The sequence below is a fragment of the Zingiber officinale genome, chromosome 8A, assembly GCF_018446385.1.
Source record: "Zingiber officinale cultivar Zhangliang chromosome 8A, Zo_v1.1, whole genome shotgun sequence".
In the NCBI taxonomy this organism is placed as follows: domain Eukaryota; kingdom Viridiplantae; phylum Streptophyta; class Magnoliopsida; order Zingiberales; family Zingiberaceae; genus Zingiber; species Zingiber officinale.
Window position 1 is genome coordinate 19,104,184 of NC_056000.1, and position 16,379 is coordinate 19,120,562.

A 16,379-nucleotide genomic window follows, 5' to 3' on the forward strand; every position below is an offset into this window, starting at 1 on the left:
CACATACGATGCTCACTCCATTATGAAAAAACTCCTTCTTGGTAACTACTGGAGGTGGAAAAACCTCGTACAAGCTCACACAATAAGATACAACTCTAAGAAAGAAGTAAATACAAAAGTGTACAAAGAAAAAACCTCTTCTTACTTGATCTCTTGTTGATGAAGATGTCTCTAGACTAGCTGGAAAGTGTAACAACACTTATCTTCCACACTCGAAGTCCGGCGAACAGTAGTAGTGAAGAATCGTGTAAACGCTGAGGAGAAGAAGCACGCCAACAACTATATACCTCATGCTTCTAGGGCTCTCAATTGATTGGGTATACTCCCAATCGATTACCACGTCTGATCCGCGCCATCCCAACTGTTCATCGCTTGCTACATGTGCAACGGTCACTTCCCAATCGATCGGCTAATCGATTGGGAGGCTTGAATCGATCAACCGATCGACTCAACCTCTCTCGCGTCCATGCGCGAGAAACACCACCCAATCGATCGACTGATCGATTGGGAAAGCTTCTGTGCCCGCGATAATTGCTCCCAAACAATCGGCTGATTGATTGGGAAAACTTCTGTGTCCGCGACAATTGCTCTCAATCGATCGGCAGATCGATTGGGCTGCCATTTGTTGCAACACTGTGCCTAATCGATTGGATGATCGATTGGACTTCGGTTTAATCGATCGGCTGATCGATTGACCTCCCTTTGACTTGCTTAACTCAAGTCTAGGGTCTTCAAATCCAACATCCGATCAACCGTGACCTATTGAAACTCCTCATGCCTAGCATCCGGTCAACCTTAACCTGCTGGAACTTCTTCGCCAAGTGTACGGTCAACCCTTTGACCCACTTGGACTTTTCTCCTCGTGCCAAGTGTCCGGTCAACCTTGACCCACTTGGACTTACCGTCTCGTGCCAAGTGTCCGGTCCTCCATGACCCACTTGAACTTCCACCAGATGTTTGGTCACCCTTGACCCATTTAGATTTCCTCGTGCCAAGTATCCAATCAATCTTTTGACCTACTTGGGTTTCCCAACACCAGGTGTCCGGTCAACTTTGATCCACCTGGATCTCCACGTGCCTAGCTTCACTCACCAGGTCTTTCCATCTGCATAGCTTCACTCACTAGGACTTTTCATCTGCTTGGCTTCACTCACACTCACCAGGTCTTTTCATCTGTCTGGTTTCACTCACCAGGATTTTTCATCTACCTGGCTTCACTCACCAGGATTTTTCATCTGCCTGGCTTCACTCACCAGGACTTTCACCTAGCTTCACTCACTAGGGGTTTCACCTGACTTCACTCATTAGGATTTTTCCACTGTTAGGCTTCACTCACCAGGACTTTCACCTGCATAGCTTCACTCACTAGGTCTTTTACCTGACTTCACTCATCAGGATTTTTCCTTGCCTAACCTCCAGTTAAGGCTTTCTCAGTCAAGTATCCGGTCAAACCTTTGACCTACTTGACTCTTTTTTACATCTAACTGTCCAGTACTTGACCAAAGGGGAATTGTATCAATAATCTTCTCAATCGAACGATTGCATCTGTAATCTCCATGTATTGTCAAACATCGAAACCCAAATATCAAGACTCAATCTTGAGCCAACTCAAGCTTAGTCACCAGGTCAACCTTGACCTAGGGATATTGCACGAACAAAACTGTCTTAATCTCAACTTGGAAACATTTCCAGTTTCTTCAGTTGGATTAGTGACCTAAGGTTTGTCTCTTCCCAGGATATGACCTCCCTATCGCTCCACTCCAGTTTCTTAAACTTAACTTACCTACCAAACATTTGGTCCTCCAAATCTGTTTAGACTTTCTCTGCTCAGTGTCTGATCAATTGACCCGCTAAGACTTTTTCTGTAATACTAAATTAGCTAACAATAATAATGGTAATACAAAATACTATAGTAAAACTAAACCTAGATTTACCTAGATTTGCTGGTCTGATCTACCGTGTGCGGTTGACCGAAAAACATCCAATCAACTTTGCTTGGAGTTCACTTCTCCAAGACTTCTCTTTACCTAAGGTTACCTCCTCCTAGGATTTTCTTCATATGGCTTCACTCACCAGAACCTAGAGTTATCTCCCTCTAGGGTTTTCTCCACCTGGCTTCACTTACCAGGACTCAACATTGGATCGACCCACCAAGGATTAGATATCGGGTCCTCCAGACTTACCAAATTCTTTTACATGACTTCCACTATCCGCTGAGATTTTCCTTGCCTAATCGCAACTAGGACTTCCCTTGTCAAATCTAAGTTAGGACTAGTCACTCAATTGACTTCTCACCCTTGTCTAGCCGCGACTAGGACTTTCCTTGATCAAGCTCTATTAAACATATTTGTCGGACATTAAAATCTGAGAGGTTGATTGCACCAACAACTCCAACTTCTGAAAAGATAGGGATAGAAGCCTCTCCTCACTCGGATGACTAGAGAGCAGATGGAGTTTTAGTGGGCATTTGTTATGCGGGTGTAGCCGATCAATGTCTCTTATGTCGCTGGCGGTGAATCAAAGGCCCATCAAAAGTAGCAGACTCAGAGGGGATCACCATTGGCAATAAAGACAATCGAGGGGGTGGTAACTCCTTAGTGTTCGTGGTTGCATCACTCTCCGTAACTCGGCAAACTTCGTCTTTGCCGATCGACTCCTTGTCCTGGTCAATTGGCATAAGCCCATGGCTCTCCAGCTCAGCTTCTCAACGAGCGTTCATCTCCTCATCTACTAGCTTCATGGAGTTACTCAATAAAGCTTTCCACATAGTTTTGGTTGTAAAACAGAAAAGGAAATCAGTTAGATTCAACAACCAAAGGAGGTTGAATTCCTTACGAAAGCTATCGAACAATCGGACTCGGATTGGAATCAATCTAAACATGTACAATACACCCTCAGTTAGCAACTTGTGGATGTGGTATTTCAGATCAGATAGCTGAGTGGACGCTGTGAGGTAGACCAGCTCCCATCGATACATAGCCAACTTGGGAGGGTTGAGCAATTCCATTTGACACCTGGTTGGGAAGGGCATTGGAGGGGCCGATCGAAGATAGAAGTAGTGAGACTTTCATCCTTTATTGGATGAAGACATCTTATGGAAAAACATCGCACCCACTCGAGTTTGGAAGATGAAGATGCCCGGCTCGGACTTCTTCGGGTAATAAAAATAGTGGAAAACTTGGGGTGTAGTGGGACTTGATACAGATGGAACAGTACAATAATCTCGTATAGTAACCTAATGAAATTAGATGCTAGTTGTTGCAAAGGGATATGAAAGTAAGAATAAACTTTTGAGAAAAAATAGTGAAAGGAAAAAACCAAGGCCGGTAAAGAGCTGGTCTTTAAAGAAAGTAAGATAGTCAGCCAGAGGAAGATTAGGGAGGTCATGCCAAGATGGGATAATGATGTGATGGTCGGGAGGGAAGTGATAGATGAGATGCATCTGGTCCACCTCACCGCCATTGAAGTTAGAGGCGGTAGAGGTGTAGAGCCCATGAATAATGATAAGGGGATTGGAAGCCATGAAAGAGGAAGAAATTTAAATGAAGGACGGAAGAAAATGAACTTATGATGAGAATAGAAAGCTTGGAGAATCACCGACGATAGCAGAAAGGAGAAGGCGAAGAAGAAGATGATTGAGAAAACTTTAAAATGGGTGAACCTTAAAAATTCTAGTGATGGCCACTCACAACCGTGCGATCAAGAAGATGGAGGAGAGAGGTTCAATCTATATCGTTGAATTTAAACTGCCAACAGTTACATCAAATCTCAATAGTCACCTATCACATCAGATATTCCTTATCACAAGTATGTGACACATGACAACAAGGCATAGGTTGTATTTATGAGGATGTGAGACAATAAGTAAGCTTATGATAAAAGGCATGCTCATCATATCAAATATTAATTATTAAATGACGTGTTAAGATTCAATTAAAGTCCTATATTGGAAAGATTTAGAAAAGATCATGAGTTTAAAAGGATATTCATATATCTCCATAATGACATGATATTGCCCACTTTGGGTCTGAACCCTCATGACTTTGCTCTTGGGCTCTACCCAAAAGGTCTCATTCCAATGAAAATATCTTACATCCTTTTAAATCTATGATCTTTTTCAAAATTTTCTAATGTGAGACTTTGATTGAATTCCAACAATCCTTCTCTCAAATGAAAGATCACTATTACTCTTATAGTGTAAGCCTCCCCATGAGCATTTGGTCAGTCTCGCACTGCTCTAGATCTCCCCGCGAGTATCCAGTCACCCTGACTTCCATCTAGTGTCCTCGATCCTAGGATTTCATCCGATGTCCTCAACTTGCCAAGACTTTGCTCAGTCTCATGGACCAGGACTTTATTAACTAGTCACAACTAAGACTTTTCTCCTGCCTAATGCCCAATAGGACTTCTTTGTCTAGCCTCAACTAGGATTTTCACCTTATCTAAGATCACTTAGAATTTTTCTGCACACTTAGTTAGACTTATTAGATCACAACACAACTTAACTTTGAACCTTTGCCAAGTATCAAAATATAAGTTTGATTAGCTAGTGTTTCCATCACCAACATAACGTGCCCATGTTTCCTAGGTGTCAGAGCAACGTCAGCTCAAGCCAAGCAATGGTACAAAGAATGAGCGTCCGATCAGGAAATACGAGATGCGAGAAACACCATCAACTAAGTATAACATTAGTTAGTGTCAGGAGTCGGAACAAAAGAGTGGGCGTCTAATTATAGGATAAAGAACACAAACAAACACAAGTGTCTAGTCAGTCAAACCTGCGCCTCTTTCGACTAGATTTGAAGGGGAGACTTGTGATATGACGAATAAGATAGGACCCTCGAGTCGGGTCAAAGTCCAGGAGGCTAGCTGACATAGTAGTTAAAGTTAAGGAGTGGTCAACACTCAAGCTAGTGCAGTCGATCATTTAGGCCAAGAGGTTATTTGATCGGACCTTTGTATCGGTTGGACACTGAGTCCCTCAGTATTGATGAAACTCTAAGCCAAGTCAGTACCATCCAGAGCCAGGTCCTCTTCATCAACTAGGGATAGCGCGGTTAACTATTTCGACTGAGTAATCTAGTCGATTGTACCTATGGTCCGATCAAACAAACTGGACACTTGGTCTGACTGGCACGGTTGAATGAAGGATGAGTCCCCGACAACATTTATCAAATCTAACCTAGTCGTTCCTATGAGCGACAGTCGATCAGACTATGGAAGGGGCTCGTCGGTTTGCCAGCTAACCATATTAAAGGCCCTCAACCCAACGACCTGACATTCCTTTTTAGCATTTTGTGTCATGGATGATAGAGAATATTCCATATGTAAGCTGTACTTTGAAGCTTCCACTTTGTCAAACACAAAGTTTGTGGGTCCATTTTGGGAAAGGTGTCAAAGCAACTTTATGATTTGTCCTTTTTCAGAAACGCTTTGAGATTCATGCATAGACAAACAATCACTATAAAAGAGAGTCTCCATTTACAGGTACATGTACGCTTACATAAGCAAACGCTATACACAAGCTACATTACGCATTCACTGTTTACTACTATTTACAGCTTAAATCGATCACTAACTTGAGCGTCGGAGTACCTACGCCGAGAATCCCCTCCCTGGCCCGGTTGCTAACATTTTTTTTGACACGTAGGATTGCTCAGAGTCATTTTTTGCCAGCTTAGAGTCTTTACACGGTCAACATTAGAGTCACCTACCCAGCATGTCATCTTCTCCACCTTCAGATAGGATCAACAATAATATTGTCCAAACGAGCATGACTGTAATGACATGACTCGTTGTTAAAATTATATCAATTTACCCATCTTCCTGATTGGACTTTCAATTTCATCGCCTTATAAATAGTATATGATAGTAATATGTAAAATTCATCATCCAACGATCCCATATGATCGATCATGACCATTTATAAGGAGGAAAATTGAAAATCTATAATTGACTAGTATAAAAAAACTTTTTTTTTTCACTTTACTGATATTCAAACTCTTATCCTATAATAATAATAATAATAATAACTTTACCTCACCCAAACCAACTTAATCTTACTCCGAGAGTTGCCTTGTAAATCGTACAGAACATTATGCATGAGGTTTGACTTGTCTCAATTGTCCCGAAGGCTGAAGAACTACATGCAGTCGCCTAGACAAAGATCCTTGGACCTCTTTTCGAATGCCAAAATATTCTTGTGATTAACCAGATGCCTTTGGCCAAAAGGCATCCACATGCTATGTCCTCGCTTCTCTTCCCCAACCATATCTCCACAATGCATCGTCCAAGTTGTGGTCAACTCCCTCTGTCATGGAGTCTCCATGAATCGAAAGCTCTCCATATTATAAGGTATAACTTGCACTCTGCTACAAGAGTCAACGTCAGCCAAACTGCATCGCATGCAGACGGAGGATAGTTCAAACCAACTCACTGTTTCAAATGAGACCTGGCCTCCACTTCTGACAAAGTCCAACGCAGTTTTGGAACCTTGTAAGCTCTGGCATCCAAAGTTGGGGATAAAATGATGAATTTCAGCCTCTGATATATTTAGATCCATCAAGATAGTATCACCAAATCACCTTAATAACTCTAGTGATTTTTTGTTTGAAAAAAGGTGTCTTCTAAAAATTTTACTTTAGGTTTTTTTGTGGTGCAACTTTAAGAAGTTAGTTAGCTGCAGTAGCTTTCTGCTAAAAGATGTTAGCTTGGACTACTGATGCAATGAACCAGGCCTCCTTCAACAAAATCTAGTACAATAGATTTGATATCTAGATGCCTCAGCTCAATCTCGTGATGCTACTTAATCATGGCCATCACTTTAGATTTTATACAGATGAAACCAAATGGCCCACGTCATTCCCTGTTCATTCTCCTCCCTTTTAATCAAGTTGAACTAGTTGCTGAGTAGGTCCACAGCTTCTGCTATTAATTAAGCCTCTCCCTCTCTTTGGCCACTGTTATATTGTCACTAAGTCAGATTAAAAAGAGCTGAGTAACTTGACAGAGCTCAGAGATCTTCATGGGAAATTGCTGGGCTAAACAAATCAAGGCGGAGAGCCCCGCCGATGCAGCCTTCAGTTCCGGTACTAAACTTCACCTTTTTTCTGGCTTCTGAGCATTTGAGAAAATTCTTGTAGGATCATAATGTCTTTTCTTGTAGGTGACTTAAAACATGGCACTAGGAAAGCTAATGTGTCGAGCAGTTCCAGCAGCAGGATCATCTCTGCTTCCTCTTTGTCTCGGACCGAGGGCGAGATCTTGTCGTCTTCGAACCTGAAGAGCTTCAGCTTCAATGATCTCAGAACCGCAACGAGGAACTTCCGGCCGGACAGTGTTCTCGGAGAGGGAGGCTTTGGCTCTGTGTTCAAGGGTTGGATTGATGAGAACACGCTTGCAGCAGCCAAGCCTGGGACTGGAATGGTCATTGCCGTGAAGAAACTGAACCAGGAAGGGTTTCAGGGTCACAGGGAGTGGTTGGTGAGTGGCAGTTCCTTCCTTCAAACTTCATTAACACTGAACATGGTGGTTGGATTTTAACTGCGACGTAAATTAAAAACAAATTCAACGTAACTCTTGTAGGCTGAGATTAATTTCTTGGGTCAGCTGTCGCACCCAAACCTCGTAAAGCTTATCGGATACTGCCTGGAGGATGAACAAAGGCTTCTGGTGTATGAGTTTATGCCGAGAGGCAGCTTGGAGAATCATTTTTTCCGGAGTAAGTCTCTGTCTCTGTGATCTATGCTATTGCAATTCTAGTCTCATTCCTCATGCTTGTGTTCCTGAAGTCTTGTGCCTGCTTGTTTTTGTTTTGTTCGTAGAAATAGCTATTCCTGCAGTGGCAATGTTCTTTCGCAATCCTTCTTTTAGCTTTTCCTCCTTTCAAACTCATCAATAGTCTCAGAATGTTGTTCCTTTTTTCGAACGGAGCAATACAAGAGTCTCATTTGTCGGAATTGTTACTCACGGGTTGGAGTTATATCGGTCGGTTACTGAATCAAGCCAGTGTTTGGTGTTCTATCGCAGTGAGCCACAGTGTTCTGCAATTCGACCTTGAGTTTGGATTCACCTATGAGCCTGCCTCATCGTCCAATATCCGGACTTGAAAGTGATCTTTTGGTGTAGATAAAGGTTCATGGCTCGTTTTACATCATTTTTTGATGATGAATCAATGATAAAATCCCACTTTTTTTATTGGATAAATCTCATTTCCATTGCTTTTTTTTTTCTGACTGTTTCCTAAGAGTAAATTAAGTACAAGAGGTTAAAAACTCTCTTCTACAATACAGGGAGTTCATACTATCAGCCACTCTCATGGAATCTTCGCATGAAGGTCGCTCTTGGAGCTGCAAAAGGACTTGCTTTTCTGCATAGTGACAAAGGCAAGGCGGAAGTCATTTACCGCGATTTTAAAACCTCCAATGTGCTTCTTGATTCGGTGTGTAGTTCATTACGGTCCCTTCCATTTGAATGTGTTTTCACTCACTTTGAATGCTAATCTTTGTGCCTTGTATTGTTGTGCAGAAGTACAACGCAAAGCTTTCTGATTTTGGATTGGCGAAAGATGGTCCGACCGGGGACAAAAGCCATGTATCTACGAGGGTGATGGGTACATATGGTTATGCTGCGCCGGAGTATCTAGCAACTGGTAGTTTGCTTCACCTTTGTTATCTTAAATTTTTGCAGAACTAGTCACAATACTTTCAATCAGTTTAAGAATTTCCGACATATCTTGTTCCTCACCGTCCCTATTCTTAAGAGATGTTCATGCTTGAGTATGTTCTTAAGAGATGTTCCAACTTATTGATTCACTCTTCTTCTAACAGGTCACTTGACTTCTAGGAGCGATGTGTTTAGCTTCGGAGTTGTTCTTCTCGAAATGCTGACGGGACGGCGTGCAATCGACAAGAACCGGCCGGCAGGACAACACTATTTGGTAGAGTGGGCGAAGCCTTTGCTTGCGAGCAAGCGAAGTACTATGAACATCTTGGATCCCAAATTGGAAGGGCAGTACTCGCCGTCAGGAGCTCGGAAAACGGCACTTCTTGCGCTCCAGTGCCTATCCATGGAAGCAAAGCAAAGGCCAACGATGGATCAAGTTGTCACTGCTTTAGAGCAGTTTCAGGATGCTAAAGACATAGGGAGGAGTCCTAAAACCAAACAGAAGTTGAGCAGCTATAGAGGAAGCACAAAAATGCCTCACGGGAAGTGAAAAGATGGAACTCATACAGTGTTTTACATTTAGCAACTTACGAGTGTGTTGTGTGTTGTACATTGTGTTGTTGTTGTTCATCCCTTTCTGTTCTAGAATGGATTCATTCTAAGAATTTTAGTGTGTATATTTATTATTTTTCATTCTCAAGTTGTGTTCTAGTCTAGCTTGCATCAAGTTAAGCTTGTTGAGCACATTGGTGTCTAGCATCTTGACCTTCACTGGCCTTTCTGCTCGCACTCCAGTGTTTGCAACGCCATTGAAACGGAACTGCTTGAGCATTACAGAAAAATGTACTTTGGTCTCACTTCCTCTCAGCAGATTGATTATTGAATTAGCTCGTGGACTCCAACACGTTTTTTTTTTATGGGGCAATTCAAGGAAATTGATGACCTGAAAGGGAGCGCTGATTTTTCAGAGACAGACTAAGACGTGCACTCCAATGGGCTGTTTATCAATTAATTAATCCAACTTTGATTTGACTATAATTGTTGTTCTTTGGTCCATTAAGATCGGAGCATTTCTCTCTTTATTTTAATTGTTTTCAACTCTCATTCTTCCCTTTGAAGTCAAGCAAAATGTTAATGGCTTCACCAAACATTATTTTCAGGAAGGCTCAAGAGGAGAATACTCTGAAGTTTCTGATGAAAATGATCGTGGAATATTGCAGGCATTGTAGGAAATACATGATCGTGGAATAAGAGCCATCTAACAAGAAAGAAAAGGAAATATATGAACAAAGCCAACGACAAGGTAGAAGAATTAGCTTAGGCAGTCACAGAGGTCTCCATAGTGACATTGTTCGACGGTCGAATGTTGCTGGATTTCTCGGCCTCCTCCCAGAGCTCAGGCAATGCTTCCCTTACGTTGTGGATGCTTTCTAAAGCATGGTCTGCGCCTTTGACTCTCTGTGAAGTGCCAACCTAAATCCACCAATGGCTCATTGATATCATAAACTGTTTGCTTGATATAGTCCACAACAAGAAGCAAATTTTTGAATATTTACCAAGACAGTGTGGAGTCCGATTGCTTTTGCAGATTGAATATTCCGCGCGCTGTCATCAAAGAAAACCTGCAAAAGATTTTTATTTTAGCACAATTAACTAAATTCATGCTGAAGATGAGAGATCATGGCATCCAGCTTGTGTATCTCACAGTTCTTTGGGGGTCAATATTTGCTATTCTGAGAGCTTGCTCCATGGCTTCTACGGATGGTTTGCACAGCATTGGTGTTTTTGGTTGATCAACTGCAGGGTCAGGTTTCGATAAGTAACCGACTATGTCAAAGATGTTGCTTGAGGTCTCTTCCCCAGAGGAAGAGGATGGCTGGTTCAGTGTCTCAAAGCAAATAACTCCCTCAAAACAATCCTCTAGACCAAGCCGCTTGAGAACTCTGGCAGCATGATCTCGATCAGCATTCGTAAATATCTATGTGTGAGCAAATTGATAGATGAACTTGTTAGTGAAATGAAAAAGGATAATTAGCTGCGAACAGAGTTTTTGAATAACTTAGTCTTGCAAACTTACGGCTTTGCGAATTGGAAGGCTCAACAAGAGTTGCCTTAGAACAGGATCTGGCTTTAATGTTTCATAAGGTAATCTTCCATGAACAAAGCTGTTAAACCACAAGATATCAAAACAGTCTTTGATTTATAAACACTATCAGACAAGAATCAAGTCAAATTCAAACCTGTGGTAATCATCATAATTGAAGTTGTAGCCAATGGCCTGAGAAGAAAGAAGCAAAGTTTGCATTAGCACAAGCTTACACCTACTAAGCAAAACTTGAACAAAACAACTTTGTGAAAGTACCCTTAGACCAGCCATTGTTGTTCCATATTTCTGGTACAGTACACTACACAAGTCTGGTATCTTGCTCTCTTCAATCCCAAGCTTTTCAAGCATATACTCTGTAAAAAATGAAGAAATGATCTTCTTAAAAAAGAATGAGAGAAGAAGGAAAACTCCATAGAGACAATGAATTAAAGATACATCAGTTTGCTCTACCTCCGATGTTCTTGCAGCACTCTGCGGCCATGCCAGAACTCAATGGATATAGTGTGTCATCAAGATCTGCATTAATAAAGCTTGATCTCAGAGGAAAAATTACAAACATCTCATTTGCATTCAGAGGTTACAAAAAGAAAACTCCAAGCAGGCAAATGCGAAGACTCACCAAAGAGAAGGCAATCAAATCGACCACCCTGAGATTGAACCTTCTTGTACCTACCCTCAAATTCCATATCGATACCTCACAAGCTTGAAAAATTATAAAACCAAAATCAGCAAAAACTCAACTTTGACAAAAAGGAAGCTAAAACATCAAATCTTTCATCTTTTTTTAGGCCGATCATCACTTTCCAAGCATAACACAACATACATTCCCAATATCTTCACAGACTGTCAATAAAAAAACGAAATCGAAATCCTGCTAAGAAAGAGCCAATTTTTGACCCGATTACCGAAGCGGAGGAAGGAAACTTACAGAAATCAAGGGGCGGACGACGCGAAGAAGCAATGCGAAGTTTAGCGACCAACAAAGAGGAGAAGAAAGCAAGTATTTTGATCCTCTGCGAAGCAGCTTGATCGAAGGAGAAGGCGAAGGGGAAGGAAAAGAGTCGGCAATGCATCGACTAATATAGCCCGAGGCATCGTCGTTCCTAACCCGCCATTAACAACCGCGTCAATCCCTTCATTTAGATAATTCGATCAAAATTGACAACGATTAACTGAGAATAAGATACGCAATTAAGCCGCGGAGACCAAGTAAGCTGCGTTGTAGATTCTCGATTCAACCACGTGTCTAGATGCGGTAGGATCACCCGTAAGGATCTAGATTACGACAAGTCACGGGACCATCCGCGGTGCAACGTGGAGGCGCATCGAGACGTTGAGGTCAAATTGGACAGACAGTATTGCGATGTTTAAACAGCTCTCTGGAAAAACAAGAAGGTCGCTGAACGGCACGAGGGCGACGTACTTTTGACGTCGACCGTCCAAATTGTGCGCCAGGTTGGTGGCAAGTTTCGTCATGCCTGTTCTCACCACACACACATCCACAAACTGTGAAGAAAATATTAAATTTTGGAGTTCGAGTCGCCTCATTGAAAATGTTTTATTTCAAAGTTATTTTATTATAAATTTACTCAAGCTACCAGCTACAATTTACAAGCAACAAGTTGTTCGAGGAAAATAATTTAAGAGGCCCTGCACCATCCTCCAATTATACTATGCATTAATTGTATTTGTAGACAAGAGTCGCCTTCTCCATGTGTACCTTCCCCTTTTGTGAACCTTGTGCTTTCTTGGTTCCTCTCTTTAAGTCAGATCACGATAATTGAAGCTTGCAGCTGCACCAACGATCAATGATATGATGGCATTAATCAGTGAAGAGCTTACAATAATGATCCAAGAGTTCACATTTGGCCACATTCGCACGTGATATTCACGTGAGACTCACGAAGGACCACAATCGAGGGACAACTTCAATCGAGGTCCTCAACACGTGATATTTTACTTTTCTGATATTAATATAAATTTAACTTTGTGCACTTGCAGGATCTTTTGAATTAATGCTTGATATGCCATCTTCTAGAACCATTTATTTGTCAGTGACAAATCTGTCCTGGCTTGATCCTGTGCCACGATAACCAAAAGATGTTTTATATCAGAGAGGGTTTGAATAATACTGAACACTAGCAGAACGAGTGGTACTGATAAAATGGGATCCTAGTTTTTGTTCTGTAATTTGCTCTCTGCGTGCGACATGGCTTAATCGATTAATTAATATGTTGATAATGCAGCATTAAGTGTATTTTGTAAAAGAAACACATGGCTTGATTATTTAATGAAATCAATTGATGAGGAATTATTGCGTAAAGTTGATCTCAAGCTCTCTCTTCATGTCACTTGTTGTGTTCTCTGTGTCTCTTCTCTGGAAGGTATCGTATAGATAAAGCGACAGCGCAGCGCTCCTGTCGCGGAATAAAATATGTATTCATCATTGATCACAAAGTGAGCTGACATTGAAGAATTCTTCCAATTATTGGTGCCTATTAATTGTCTGTAGAGTGTATTTTCATACGTGTCTTGTATTGTTTTTAAAGGATTTGTATATTATGATTTCCAAAATTAATTATGTACTGCAAATGGTATTTGTGATAACTTAACAATTTTTTTTATGATTTCTAAATTTGATGCAGCGACACGTTTGTTCTCCTTGGTTCAAATTTTGGGACATGAAAATGTTCATTTCTTTGTAATATGGGAGAGAGGAGCTAAATTGAGACTTTAGGCCCGTGAACGTGGTTATCTCGGCCCGTCAGGTTTGGTAGGCCTTTAGGACTATAATTAATTTTCCAAATATTAAAAAAATTTACAAAATTTCTTATAGATTCTTATGATCCATAATCGTATTTTGTAGTGTGAACTTAATAAATGATTGCTTTAACATCCAAAACTATATTTTACATGTTATTTATCCTGATTTTAATTAACTAATCAATGGTTCATTTTTGAAGTAGGGTTATTCTGAAAGTAGGGATGTAAATGAGTCGAACCGAACCGAACAGTATTAAGCTCGAGCTCGGCTCGTTTAAGTTATATTCGGGCTCGAGCTCGGCTCGAGCTTGAATCGAACTTTTATCACAAGGTTCGAGCTCGGCTCGTTTTAGAATTATCAAGCTCGCAAAGAGTTCGAGCTCGGCTCGTTATAAGCTCGATTATCAAAGTTAACGAGTCTAACTCATTAAGCGAGCTCAGACTCGTTTTCGGGCTCGTTTAGAGCTCGTTTTTTGGCTCATTTTAAAGCTCATTTTAAGACTAGTTTTAGAGCTCATTTTTTGGCTCGGTTTAAGGCTCGTTTTTTGGCTCGATTTAAGGCTCGTTTTAAGGTTTATTTTTTGGCTCGCGAGTCTATAAACGAACATGTTCGTGAGCTCACGAGTCGAATATCCTTAAACTCGAGTTAGGCTCGATAAAACTGTCAAGCTCGAAATCGAGCTCGAGCTCGGCTCGATAAGATAAACGAACGAACTCGAATGAGTTTTTTATCGAATCGAGCTCCGAATAACTCGCGAACCATTTGGTTCATTTACATCCCTATCTGAAAATAATACTACAGTGAAGGAAGAATTAGGATATGATATTCACTTAAAATTGAATTAAACTAAATTGAATTATCGAATAAATTAAGAATTTTAAATTAATCTAACTGCTTGAATTTTTTAATAAAAAATAAATACATCAAACCAACAAATAACAATTAATTTAATCGAAAATTAAGTTAATTGAAATTTTTTAAAGATTTAACTGAAATTAATTAATTTTTGTATTTAACATAATGAATTATTTTTTTTAAAAAAAATATATCGAAATAATTCTTCCAGTCGATTTGTTCGACTTAATTATTAACTCCAGTAACAGAACGCACTAATTGCATGTCCACCCACCGCCTCTTCCCTGTTTCTCTCTAAATCTGACCTCCATCTGCCTTCGCAGTCACGTTGTACCCTAATTCCTTCTCCATATCGACACGTAAGGTAGGGGTCTGGTTGCCTTCCTATATCTTTTAATGGCCTCCTTCAACTTCTTCAGAACCTGGTCCATTCCACCAGTGATGGTTCCTCAGACCATGCAACACTCGGTAGCTGTAACCTTTTGGAGTCTTACGTACGGCACTCGTCTAAATCTAGATCTGGTATCGGACCCCTACACCCACTACTCCTGTGATCCTGTCCCTGTAATTACTTTACTATACACTTCGAACGTTGCATTTATCGATCTCAGCTCGCATGCGAGGTCGCGATAATTAGTGGAAGCTGCACTGAGAAAACGCGACGCCAGCGATGACAGCGGTGGCGGCAACAGGCGAAGGAGCAGAGCGGACGCGGCGGTGGCCATCGATGGCGGGGCTGGCGAAGAAGCAACGCGGCAAGTTCTACATCGTGCGTCGCTGCATCATAATGCTCGTCTGCTGGCGAGATTACCCTTAAAGTGTGTGTATTGTGTACATCCTTGTATGCATAATATATCATTAAAATAGCAATATGTGAGCGGTGGCAACAACAAGCGTAGGAGCAGAGCGGACGCGGCGGCGGTCATCGATGGCGGGGCTGGTGATGAAGCAACGCAGCAACTTCTACGTATATCATAATAGTAACATTAAAATAGCAATATGTGAGTGAATTCTCTAGCAGAAATCTTATTCATCGCATCTATATTTATTGTTCTATTTCTCTAAGGAATATATATAGAGAGATTTCATATGCTAAGCGACCTTTGTGCACGACTCTGAGCGACGCGTAGTCGTGATGTTGTCAACCCAATTTCTTTACAAAAAAAAATTTCATTTATTCTCTCTTTCCTTCGGCCTTCTTTTCAAAACATCAACGAGTGAAATTTTTCAATTTCTAAATTTCTCTTGCCGCTCTTTCTCTTGTGCTTTTCTTCTTCGTCATCTGTCGGACCTCGCGCTTCTGCCGAGAAAGTAAAGCAAAGGCGCTGCAAGCTCTCATCTCTTCCTTCACCGGCAACGCCATGTCTAATAGTTGCTGTTGTGCTTACCACCTCTCTCCAATTTCGATCGTAAGGACGACATCTTTAATTCCTTCTATTTCATACCCAATAGTAATTCGTTTCATTTTAATTTGTTATTCTCCACCGTGATCCGAACATATATTAGAAGGATTAATGTTATAACGTGTAAGGACGGTGCCTGCTACAAATGCCTGCAGGCTGCAACCACTTGGAAAGGTAGCTGCTACACGTTGTAGCAGCTACTTCAACAGTTAACTGCTACACCTTGTAGCATCTAACTGTCCATGTAGTTGCTATAATGTGTAGCAGTCATTTGCTAAGTCGTTTTTGTAGCAACTACATTTTCTAACAGATATTACCCCTAAAAATATTTAAGTTGATATATATCAACTTGGTAAAAAATTATTTAAAATTATTTTTGCTGATGCAGCACCTTTGCTTTGCTACTAAACATTACAATAGTAACTTCGCAGCTAACTATCCATATAACTGCTACAACTTGTAGTAGCCAACTTGGAATGATGGTCGTAGATGGAAGGAAGGATTTATACTACGCCGTGCAAAGCCGACACCTGCTACAAACGCCTGCAGCCACTTGTGCATCGAATGCTGCTACAAGTTGTAGCAA

The 16,379-nt window shown here is 41.0% G+C and overlaps 2 protein-coding genes and 1 long non-coding RNA gene across 3 annotated transcripts; 2 read left to right on the forward strand and 1 right to left on the reverse strand.

Moving 5' to 3' along the window:
* The first annotated feature begins 6,900 nt into the window (after positions 1-6,900).
* On the forward strand, positions 6,901-9,364 carry LOC122007778 (receptor-like cytoplasmic kinase 176). Its single transcript, XM_042563307.1, has 6 exons — positions 6,901-7,088; positions 7,166-7,482; positions 7,585-7,720; positions 8,292-8,440; positions 8,527-8,650; positions 8,829-9,364. The coding sequence occupies exons 1-6, from the start codon at positions 7,025-7,027 to the stop codon at positions 9,212-9,214; spliced, it is 1,176 nt and encodes a 391-aa protein (XP_042419241.1). The 5' UTR covers positions 6,901-7,024; the 3' UTR covers positions 9,215-9,364.
* Positions 9,365-9,842: 478 nt separating this feature from the next.
* Positions 9,843-11,896, reverse strand: LOC122007779 (uncharacterized protein C24B11.05-like). The gene is made up of 9 exons (XM_042563308.1): positions 11,700-11,896; positions 11,391-11,473; positions 11,222-11,287; positions 11,027-11,124; positions 10,905-10,942; positions 10,742-10,829; positions 10,370-10,642; positions 10,221-10,286; positions 9,843-10,137 (listed from the first exon to the last, which is right to left on the reverse strand). The coding sequence occupies exons 2-9, from the start codon at positions 11,455-11,457 to the stop codon at positions 9,982-9,984; spliced, it is 852 nt and encodes a 283-aa protein (XP_042419242.1). The 5' UTR covers positions 11,458-11,473; positions 11,700-11,896; the 3' UTR covers positions 9,843-9,981.
* A 2,875-nt stretch (positions 11,897-14,771) lies between these two features.
* On the forward strand, positions 14,772-15,486 carry LOC122007780. Its single transcript, XR_006119117.1, has 2 exons — positions 14,772-14,912; positions 15,002-15,486. It is a non-coding gene; the product is annotated as an uncharacterized LOC122007780 (long non-coding RNA).
* Positions 15,487-16,379: the final 893 nt, after the last annotated feature.

Excerpts from the sequence above, each read along its gene's own strand:
- LOC122007779 (XM_042563308.1), bottom strand. The coding sequence starts at position 11,457 with ATGGAATTTGAGGGTAGGTACAAGAAGGTTCAATCTCAGGGTGGTCGA. Across the intron at positions 11,125-11,221 it reads GTGCTGCAAGAACATCGGAG|AGTATATGCTTGAAAAGCTT; the intron begins GTAGAGCAAACT and ends CATTTTTTACAG. Across the intron at positions 10,643-10,741 it reads GCCTTCCAATTCGCAAAGCC|ATATTTACGAATGCTGATCG; the intron begins GTAAGTTTGCAA and ends GCTCACACATAG.
- LOC122007778 (XM_042563307.1), top strand. The coding sequence starts at position 7,025 with ATGGGAAATTGCTGGGCTAAACAAATCAAGGCGGAGAGCCCCGCCGAT. Across the intron at positions 7,089-7,165 it reads CGATGCAGCCTTCAGTTCCG|GTGACTTAAAACATGGCACT; the intron begins GTACTAAACTTC and ends CTTTTCTTGTAG. Across the intron at positions 7,721-8,291 it reads GGAGAATCATTTTTTCCGGA|GGAGTTCATACTATCAGCCA; the intron begins GTAAGTCTCTGT and ends TCTACAATACAG.